Source organism: Rattus norvegicus, chromosome 15 (genome assembly GCF_036323735.1).
Source record: "Rattus norvegicus strain BN/NHsdMcwi chromosome 15, GRCr8, whole genome shotgun sequence".
In the NCBI taxonomy this organism is placed as follows: domain Eukaryota; kingdom Metazoa; phylum Chordata; class Mammalia; order Rodentia; family Muridae; genus Rattus; species Rattus norvegicus.
In genome coordinates, this window is record NC_086033.1 from 5449782 (window position 1) to 5460969 (window position 11188).

General features: G+C 41.1%; 1 protein-coding gene across 1 annotated transcript; it reads right to left on the reverse strand.

Annotated features, from left to right (window-relative positions):
- Window positions 1-7676: 7676 nt before the first annotated feature.
- On the reverse strand, window positions 7677-10825 carry Spetex2f (Spetex-2F protein). The gene is made up of 4 exons (NM_001009968.1): window positions 10735-10825; window positions 9825-9984; window positions 8322-8453; window positions 7677-7878 (listed from the first exon to the last, which is right to left on the reverse strand). Exons 1-4 carry the CDS (start codon window positions 10823-10825, stop codon window positions 7677-7679), a joined length of 585 nt encoding a protein of 194 aa, NP_001009968.1.
- Window positions 10826-11188: the final 363 nt, after the last annotated feature.

The following is an 11188-nucleotide window of genomic DNA, read 5'->3' on the forward strand; positions in this document are numbered from 1 at the left end:
TACCTATGGGTGGCAGTTTTCTGTAGTCCTTGACACTGATACTTTAGATCATTTTCCTTACAAAGTCCAGCTGGCTTATATGGCTAGAATAGGAAAATCGATTTGGTTGTTTACTGATTTTTTTTTAATTACCATTAAAAATTTCTGATGGTAATACTTTAAATAAACATGATTGATTAATATTTTTAAAAGAGGTAAAACACTCAGAGACCTAGAAAACCATGGATGGGTTCCTCTTTAGTGAACTGGAGTCACAAAAATGTCAGAATCACACAGTCAATCAGGATTCACCTGAAACCAGACACTACAGACATGGTCTCATTTACATAGAAAGAAGTGGCTGTTGGGAAATGATAAGCAAAGTTGCTCAGCACGACCATGAAAGGACTCTTCACAACTGGGCATAGTGACTCAAAGTGCCAATTTCAGTGCTTGGGATAAAGAAGTAGGTAGATTCCTGTAGGATCAAGGCCACCCTGTTTCACCCAGCAAGTCCATGATGTTTAGTTCTGCCAGATTATACTGAGAGGTCCCGTTTTTTCCCTTTTTTTTTTCATACTTTTTACTTGTGTGAGTATATTGTAGCTATCTTCAAACACACCAGAAGAGGGCGTCAGGTCCCATTGCAGATGGCTGTAGGTAGCCATGTGGTTGTTGAGATTTGAACTCAGGATCTCTGGGAGAGCAGTTGGTACTCTTAATCCCTGAACCATCTCTCCAACCCCTGACAGATCCTGTGACAACATACTGACTAAAACGCTTTATACATTCCTTCAAAGGGTTAATATTTCCAGGCTTGAATGACAATGGTGCATTATAACTTAGATGAAGTATTTCATAAGTGATACTGGTCTCAGATATTGAAGTGGTGAGTAAACGATCAGAAATAGAGGACGCCGCAGGCCACTGGATATCTATGCAGGATAGCAGTAGATGTAGTTGCACTTTTTACATAAAACACACAGAGCTTTCCAAACCTATTTATTTTTATTTTAGTTTGTTTAAGATTTATGACGTATACAGCATTCTGCCTGCATGCATGCTTACAGGCCAGAAGAGGGCGCCAGATCTCACTATAGATGGTTGTGAGCCACTGTGTGGTTACTGGGAATTGAACTCCGGACCTCTGGAACAGTAGCCAGTATTAACTGTGGAACCACCTCTCTGGCACCATTACTTCTATTCTAATCTGCCTGATGTCTCCAGTAATTTTCTTATGAATGTTCTCTTGGCATGATAAAGTTTGGTCTTACCCTGTGCGCTCAGAAGGGACACACATCTGCAATGACATGTTTATTTGGGGTTTTGTATTTGTAATCCAAGATCTTTTTGTTTGTATTTAGCATGGAACTATCTATGTAAACAAGGATGTTCTCCTCCCTGCCTCTGCCCTCCTGCTTGAACTCTTGAACTAACAGTGGACCACCACCATGAAAGGCACTTTCTTCTTTGTGTCCTATATCCACAAACAAGCAATTATGTTTGTTACTAGGGCATACTAGGGCATTATGAAATATGCTATCACCTTAGATGGTTCATGACATGGCGTATAGATTAACAACTTGTAGCTGGGTATTTCGAGGCATTGTTCCATTGGACTAGACAGAAGACTCTGGCATGAATTTTCTACACTTGATCTTAGCCAAAAGGCTGAGAAGCGATGAATTTTCTAATGGCGTTACGTGCCCTATCATTTTTCTGAAAGTCCTTTGGACTTATGCCAGAGTGAGGGATGTGCACGAATCTCACTGGAAATTAAGTGTCCGTTTCCTTTAAGGCTGAGGTTGGGTTTCTTTTGAGAGTGGAGTGCTTGTGACTGGGATGATTCAGGTCTCCTCCAGCCAAGGCAACTGTGGGAGAAGACATCCCTCAGGTGCACTGAATTCTCACTTCCACAAGGTGGCAGCCCATACCTAGCAATCCATATCCACATTTCTTCAGGACAAACACATAAGGGCCATTTGGCTAGAAGGGGTCAGAACAACACCACTCTTCTGTTCCCCTTTTATTGAGCAGTAAGTGGTGATCGCCCTTAGAGACAGCAGACTGCTGTGGTCAGAATGGAGGAAGGTGATAATTTAAGGCCTGTCACTGTAGGAATGAAAAGTTGACATTTTTATCTGCAGATAGTATAATAACATTTATGAAACATTTATGAAAATCCAAGGATATAATCATTAAGGAAAAATTTCAAGCTGATTGCCCATTAATTATTATATATCAATTGTATAAAAAATCAAAGAAAAGCTATTGCTAAGGAGTACTGATCAAAAAGACTGCATATTTTTATTTTTTCATTTTAATTTGGTTTCAAACAGTGTGTGTGTGTTCCTACATTTTAAACTGATGTGAACAAAGAGCAACTGTCCAGAGGGATAAAAAGAAATGATAGAAGAGGTGAGGAAAGGTAGGACAATGGTATTGAGAGGCAGAGATAGGCACAATATATGGTATATACATATATGAAAATTAGACACACACACACACACACACACACACACACGTGCAATAGCAGCAAGGTACTCAGCAGGTAAAGAACTTGCTGCACTAGTGTGATTATCTGAGTTCAATACCTGGGACCCATGGTAGAAACATGAACTGAAAATTGTAGCACGTATGTGCACAGACACACACACATATCCACTGACTAAGAAAACTTTGAAAATTATAAGCATTTGACTTTAGAGGCCGAAGGATCAGGAGTTGGAAATGAGGTCACCCCAACATTCACTCACCTCAGAAAACCCAAGAACCGAGATTGAGCTAAGCTAATGAGTCCGATTAAAGTGAGGCAAATGTAAGAAAAAAGAATTTTAATGTGCAAGTATGCATGGCATAAACCACAACAAATATTAGGTTAGAAATATCAAATTGCGGGCTGGAGAGATGGCTTAGTGGTTAAGAGCACTGACTGCTCTTCCAGAGGTCCTGAGTTCAAATCCCAGCAACTACATGGTGGCTCACAACCACCTGTAATGAGATCTGATGCCCTTTCTGGTGTGTCTGCAGACAGCTACAGTGCACTTATAATAAATAAATCTTAAAAAAAAATGGCTGGAGAGATGGCTCAGAGGTTAAGAGCACTGTCTGCTCTTCCAGAGGTCCTGAGTTCAATTCCCAGCAACCACATGGTGGCTTTCAACCATCTATAATCAGGTCTGGTGCCCTCTTCTGGTCTGCAGGTGCATACATGCAGGCAGAAAGCTGTATGATATATACATAATAAATAAATAAATAAATAAATAAATAAATAAATAAATAAATAAATAAATGTTAAAAAATATCAAATTGCTGGTCCTTTATATTAGTTGAAAGAAAGAAAGTAACAAATAAGCAAAAAAAAAGAGAGAAAAAAGAAACTAAACGACAAACTTATGAAGGGAAGTAGAAGCCATCAAAATGAGGGCAGGGAGTGAAAGAAAATGGGCGGGGTGCCATGCTTGAAGGAGGAAAAGACTCTCTGCTCTGATGAAGCTGACAAAGGTGGTGCCTGCAGGTCCTTCACAGGCGCTTTTAACCTGCCGGCTCAGCTTAGGCACAGTTGTTTGTCCTCTTGGATCCTGTGCGGATTCCAGGTAAGGCGGGCAGTGGGAGAGCCAGGTCTCCAGCTAACTGGCTAAGCTGCTGTTCTTCAGAGCACAGGGTGCTTTGTTGCAGCTTGAGCAGGAGCTCCTGAGTCTGCACAGCCGCTGCCACAATGTTTCCACCACACTCCTGCTTTCCTCCCCTGTGAAATCCCCTCCTGAGTCATGTTTGCTGCTTGCCGTGTACTGAACTGCTGCCAAAGGAAAACAAGCTCGTTCCTGAAGAACTATTGCTGAACAGGTCCTCTTCCCCATATCATAATAACTTTTCTCTTCCATTACCTATGATGTGGGCTACTTATTAAAAGTAGTTTGCAAAAAACTTTGCCTCCATCCTGCTGTAGTAGAAATAAGAAAAAAGCAAGCAGGTCCTTTTGTAGAAAATACTTTATCAGAGGTCTTAAGCTCCTCAGGCTTCCTCAAAGAAGCTCTGAAGGCAATTTTAGGAAGTATCTAATTATATTGTATGTGATAAAAGAAGAGAGGCACTTGGGTCAACTAAAATCCAACTTTATCAGTCTGCTCTCTTAGTCTTCAGTGCATCTATCCAGGCTCTTCTGGCTTTTAGAGTCTCTAGCGAGAAGTAATGTGTGATTCTCATGGGAGGACTGACTGTGTATGTGAACAGTCCTTTTTCCCTTACAGCTTTTATTACACTTTATTTGTTCTCCATGTTTCCTGTCTTAGGTAATATACGCACAGGGGAATTTCTTCTCGACTCCAGTCTGTTTCATACTGTGTGCTCCTTTTACTTTGATAAGTCTCTTGCTTAAGTTAAGGACATTTTCTTCTATGATTTCGGTTGAGAATGGTTTTTTTTTCTTGTTTTTGATTTTTATTTTTGTTTTTTTGTCTTATTTGCCTTTGACCCAAGTTTATTTTCATCCTTCCTATATACTTTATTGTCTTTATCATTTTATTATTATATTTGTTATTTAGCAGAAAAATCCTACTTCTTGCATGTTTTCTCCCAGGATTCTCTTACTTACTTACTTACTTACTTACTTCCTTCCTTCCTTTCTTCCTTTACTTTTCCTTTATTCCTTTCCCCCTCCACTCTTTTCTTCCCTTTGAATTTAACATTTTCCCTCTATCTACGTATCCATTCCTTCTATCATCTCTTCAATGCCTGAGGTTCTCTATTCCATCTGTTGGAGTCTGTTATTAAGGTCTGCCTCTGAGAGACTATTTGAGTTCCTACATTTTACTCATCCACATCTCTCTGTTTATGTTTCCTTCATTCATTTCCTTCCACAGTTAGTGTTTTCACAGATTTCTTTATTTTTCTCTTTAAAGACCTCTATGATATGTGCAAATGCTGTTTTACAATCTTTTTTTTATTCTTGTCCTTCAGTCATGTTGACATATTCAGGGCCTTCTGTCATAGTGTTGATGGGCTCTAATAGAGATTTGAATGTCATGGCTGTTACTGGTTGTGTTTGTATGCTGGTCTGTAGTTATCTGGGGTTGGGAAGATTGTAATTCTAGGGGCTGGATCTGGTTTTGTGTGGTAGAAAGTATTTGATCTCAACCATGGATTTCTGCCCATACTTTGTCCATTTAGTTTCTGGATAAAAGGTGCACACAAGCTTTATGTTTATGATAATCCTTAATCAGCACAAGAACTGAGCAGATAGCTATCCTCTGTACTATTATGCATATTTCTCCAAAAGTTCCATTGTGTAATTTGCCATGGTTTTGTCTGAGCTGCTTTTCACTCCAATTAGCCCACTCACACGGCCATTATTTAAAGATTCTTACCTCCTGGTGGCTTCTCCTCTATTTATGTTCTTCTTTCTACCCCTGTCTGTCATGGTCTCCTCCCACCCCCAAGCTGGAACCACCAGGGAACACCTGTCTTAATTCTGCACAGCTTTTGACTATAGGCGTTTTAATTTACAATTCAGAAATAAGTTGGTGGTAAGGTCACATAAGAGTATGCATTGGTGTTTTCTTTCTTTCGTTTGTTGTTGTTGCTATTTTTAATTTGTCTTTGCTTGTTTGGTTGGTTGGTTGGTTTTTGAGACAGTGTTTCACTACTGTATTAGCATTTTCAAAAGCCAGTTGCTTGATTAAGATATCTGGGGTCAGAGAAAGGCCTGAATGTTAGTATTCTGCTAGCAGCCTTCTGATGAAGATGTAGAACTCACAACACCCACTGCACCACACCTGCTTAGAGGGTGACACGCCCCCACCTTAAAGATATTGGACTAAACATCTTAACCTGTAAGCCACTGCAATTAAATGCTGTCCTTTATAAGACTTTCAATGGTCATGCTATATGTTCACAGCAGTAAAACCCTAACTTCACCGTCCTCTGAAGGATCATTTACCCAATGTAGGGGACTGCCAGGGCGTTGAGACAGGCATGAAGATCTGAGTTCAAGGTCAATCTACACAGGAAGATCCAGGACAGGCAAGCTGAGGCAGGGAAGGAGTGGAAAACAGGAAGCTAGTGATAATGGAATAGAATGAGGTGAGCAATTCCAGCACCTCCGAGCAGCAGAAGTCAGCAGCTTTGCCCACAAAGCCCTGACTTTAGTGTATCAATCTCAGATGAAACATTCAACTTTACACTGAACATTTTTAAGACTGCTATGAACTATGGGAATTCTGGAAGTTGACCTAATGGATTTTGCATTGTGCTATGTCTAGATGTGGCCCCCATAGTCTCATAGGTTTGAAGAAGCCTCTGGAAGCCTCAGAGTGGAATGTGAAGGTTTGTATATGCTTGGCCCAGGGAGCGGTACTATTATACAGTATGGCTCCTTTGGAGTAGGTATTTCCTTGTTGGGTCAGGTGTTTCGCTGTGGGTCTGGCCTTTAAGACCCTCATCCTAGCTGCCTCAAACTGAGTATTCTGCTCGCAAACATCACATGAAGATGTAGAACTCTCAGCTCCTACAGCACCATATCTGCTTAGATGCTGCCAGGCTCCCACCTTGATGATAAAGAACTGAAGATCTGAACCTTTAAGTAGCTCCAATTAAATGCTGCCCTTTATAACATTTGTCTTAGTCATGGTATCTGTTCACAGCAGTGAAACCCTACCTAAAAACTTCACATAGATGCCTGGAAGTTGAGATAATTAGCATGCAGACCCCATAAATGTGTCCCTACATATCTGAAGAAACACTTTGTTCAGGTATGATCCATTGCCACAAATAAGGAACACAATGAAGGACAAATGTCCATGGTAGGGGCTGGAGAGATGGCTCATCATTTGAGAATTTGTTTCTCAAAAGACCTGCAGGGCACCTAACAATCCTCTGTCACTTAAGTTCCAGGTGAAACACAGTGACCTCTTCTGGCCTTTGGGGAATAGCATGCACAGACCTACAGAAGGCAAAACACTCATAAATATAAAATAAATCAACAACAAAAATAAACAAAAACAAAAGCACCCAAAAGAGGGAAAAACAAAGGAGAAAACTCATAGGGCACCTTTGCCTGGATATTTTGTTCAGCTTTTAAAGAAATCTAGAAACTGAATTGTAAACTATGTGGTCTGCTTGAGTTGAAATCCCAAATGGAACATAGTACATTGTCAAGAACAAAAGTCACCATCCTAATCAAGAAGAACAAGAAAACAACCAACCATAAAAACCCTATCCCCTGAAAGGGCTTTATTATCTCTTCTGTGCAGTTACAATTGATATCATGTTTGAAGGAAACCAAAAGCAAGCAATTCTGTTTCATGACTGCTTCTATACTCCCTATAATATTGTTTTATTTCCTGGGAGATACTACAGAAAGCCTGATGGATATTCCATTAATATGTTCAACACTCTCATCTACAAAAGAGTATATTTTAGCGGTCGCTAAATATTTGATAAGGATACAGCATTGATAATTTTTTCATCATGAAGTTGGTATTCAGAGTTGGACACACAATCTACACTGAAAGTACAATTGTCTTTGTATCTCAGTCTGACTGGGAAGTAATTATGATGCCCAATCCCTGTGAGAATGCAGAATCCATCCCTGCCTGAGAGCTGTGGGATTTCAGATGGTTATATCACACTTCAATAAAGAAGGTTCTTAAGAGTGACGAGTTCGAGATCTCTGTTTGATTCACAAGGATACATTCGATTTACTCAAAAGTAACAGGACACAAGGATTCAATATCTGCGGTGTAGATGGTCTTGCTGGCCTCCTCACAGAACCTCTTTCCCTCCTCAAAGGATGCTTGCAGTTCAGTCTGCTCCACCAGCAGTTTTCTGTTCTCATTCATCAGAATCCTTACATTCTTCTTCAATTCATTGCATTCATTCAGGAGTTGGAAGTTTCTGATGCTGAATCAAAAACAAATAATGGTAAATCCCAGGCAGTTTCTATTTGCCGGCCACTCCTGCAAGTACAATCATCCCTTCAAGGGCCCCATCCACAGGCATCTCCAGACTAGAGCCACAGTTTGCATGTTAGCACCAATTAGAGGCAGGTCAAATCCCGAGTCCGCACTCCATGGGAATCAAAGTACTTCAGAAAATCCTGACACTAAGAGGGTATGTGCACATCAAAGAAGAGGAAATGGTGCATATGGGTGCTTATGTGTTCATGGTATTCTAAAACCATTGGCAGGTAGAGGGCCAATCCCCTCTGAGGGATGATAGAAGACCCAGCAGCTATAGAATGTTCCCATGTGTTTCTCATGGACCACAGATCTTTTTTCAAAGTCATAGCTGGACAGAAGTATTCCCCACCTAGTGCTGTGGTCTCCTTTCTGTCAGTGACTCACCGGTAGGAATTGTTCTCTTGCGTGAGCTCCTTGTACTTCTCCATGGCATCACTTATCCAGTTGGTCATCTTATGCATATCCATCATTCTCATCTCATGTTGGGATTTAAGCATTGGCAATTCAACACTCAGCCTGTGTTAGAACATGACCCAAGGAACAAATAACTGTCTGAACTCATGATTTCACAATTAGATGAAGTGTAAATAAAAAATACCCAATAAAGAATTCAAATTCAAGGAATGTGGGCTAGGGAAGAAAGTGGAAAACTCAAAGACCACAGCAAAAACACAACAGTGAGACTCAAACCATCACTCTCCTATAGAAAATATTTCTCTGCAAATCAGCATGCATTTGTTTTGAAATAAGGGCTCCTTAAAAGGCTGGTGAGATACGGTCCTATAAAGACCCTCTGTATAGGAGGGGGAAAGCCTAAGAGCTGCATGTTTGGGAATAACAAGTGCCAAGAATTTATTTCCACAGTGACCTTTTCTAGGTCACAATAAAACATCCTTGGATAGTTAAAAAAAGAAAAGAAAGTTCAAAGCAGGAAAATTAAATAAATAAATAAATAAATAAATAAATAAATAAATAAGTGAAATCAGAGTGTTCTCTGGACTACCCAAGTCCATTTATATAACACAAACTTGCTCCTTCCAATGGTGCTGGTTAAACTAATTATCCTGGGCATTGGACGGCAGAGCCAGGGGACCAAATGGAGGGAGCTGACCTTCAAGATCTGGCCAGGGAAGCATGAAGGAATTGAATAGTTGTGTAAGAAGTATAAGATGTTTCCTCCAGTCTGTGCCATAGCCTTGGGTCCAACAGAAAGATGTGATGACATTTCTCTTGTTTTGAAAGCAGGGATTCTCAATCCTTGTTACAAGACTCCCAGAGGCCGTAACTACTTTTTATAGGGAAGAGGATTCATAACACCTCCTCCCCTCAGGAGAGTCCTATGTGCCAGCACGGTAAACAGAAGGAGCAAAGTGCTCTGTTGATCAATGACAGCCTCCACGGACTCATCACTATCATGACCTGCAAACTGTTCATCAAACAAATCCTCAGACCCAATCAAAGGTCCCAGACTCCCTGATCCTGAGCAAAACACACACAAATACTTTCACATCCATATGTACATACCAACCCATATACAAACATAATTAGAATGCCAACTTTTTCGTGGAGGTGCCATAGAATCAGTGTATAATGACCTAAATCAGAGTAAGAGTGATGACATTCAGGCATTTCATTCACACACTTAGATGCAGCAAGTGTGACCAGGTCCTTCCAGCTGTTGAAAAAAATCCAATCCAACTCCAAGGAGCTCAGGGTCAAGTACAAGAGAGGTTGACCCTAAACACACAGCACCTAGCTTCTCTCACAGGCCAGCACCCGCCAAGGCTCCTTAAAGTCCAGGATGAGAGATGAAACACTTTCTTGATGTCTCTTGGCTTAGCAGAGAGAGCACAAGACAGTCAATAGGTTACAGGGCATAATGACTACCTGTAGTTCAAACCATCATTGACATAAAGGTCCAGGATTCGAGAAAGTTCATCCCGCTCGATTTTACACTTCTGGATTTCAAGTTTTAGTTCCTCCAATTTCTTTATATGCTTTTCATGGTTACTGATGAAATTTTCTGATGATGCCTTCCGAATAAACCCTGTAGATAGATAAACACAAGTGAATGTACATATTTGATAGCCCATGGGTAGAAAAGACCATTCTGAGTCTCAAAAAGGAGGTTGAGGAAGAGGAAAGGCTGGAGACTTGTTGAATCCCTGAAAGAGAAGAAAAGCTATCTTTAATGTGGACTCTTAAACTATTTCCCTCTTCCCAACCTCCATTGCCATACATAAGCCTCACTCACTATTACATGATCCCTCATACTGAAAGATAGAATCTACCTCAGACATAAAGATTTGGGACATTGTCAGCAGATAACAGACGTGGAGCAGGTAAATCCTGGAGTTCACAGCACCATCAAACCCTAATCGTGTGTTCAAGCTTAAAGAGACTGCGACCTCAATTCATGACTAGGGGGTGCATCCTTCCTTGTTGTTGTCACCACAGACTTAGTAACCTACAGTAATCTAGAGGATGAAGTGCTTCAGCACCCAACCATGAATGGGCACATTGTTATCCTCATAGGGCTTCCTCCTGGCATTCCTTGGCAGTAGAAATTAAAAAGCTCATAGAAAAGAAGCTGCAGGCCAGCCAATTCCTGGCTCTCTGTCAAATGAATCATCAGGACTCTTGACTCTTGGTCTGCAATTGACAAATTCCAAGGCTCCTGCTTGTAAGGCCAACTCCTGAAAGGCACAGCTCAAACCTCCCTCCTGGAGGAAGTTCCCCGACTCTACCCAGTACTCACTGTGCCTTCCCCAGAATGATTTCATTCTTCCGTACTTACAAGACAGAAGGCCAGTTTTCTTCTGCCTCAGTCTGGTCTCTCCTTGGTCTCCCCTCTCCTTCTGAACTAGCTTGAGCAGCTGGTGAAACATGCCTGTTTGTGAACCCAAAAGGCACTGAGGGAATCCCACAGGCAGTTGGTGTCACCACAACACTGGTGACATCACAGAAGATTCTAGTGCTCTCTTAGATACAAGAGATTGTCCAAGGAAGAGATTACTGATGACGTCACTGGGAAGTTCTATGGCCTACCTGCTACCCAGCTCTCCCAAAAGCAACCAATTTCTATGGGGCCCTTTTCTGCAGCCTCTCCTGTGACCCAGGGAATATCCTTTGGCAACTTCTCCTCCAGAGTTAGATATTTCTCTCTGCTTCATCGGATGTCATCAATGCTTTTGATGGGGAGAGTTGGTTACAACCCTGAATTGGATAAGAGACTTTTGTTAGCACCCAAA

Excerpts from the sequence above, each read along its gene's own strand:
- Spetex2f (NM_001009968.1), bottom strand. The coding sequence starts at position 10,825 with ATGTTTCACCAGCTGCTCAAGCTAGTTCAGAAGGAGAGGGGAGACCAA. Across the intron at positions 9,985-10,734 it reads GAAAACTGGCCTTCTGTCTT|GGTTTATTCGGAAGGCATCA; the intron begins GTAAGTACGGAA and ends ATCTATCTACAG. Across the intron at positions 7,879-8,321 it reads CAAGAGAACAATTCCTACCG|CATCAGAAACTTCCAACTCC; the intron begins GTGAGTCACTGA and ends TTTTTGATTCAG.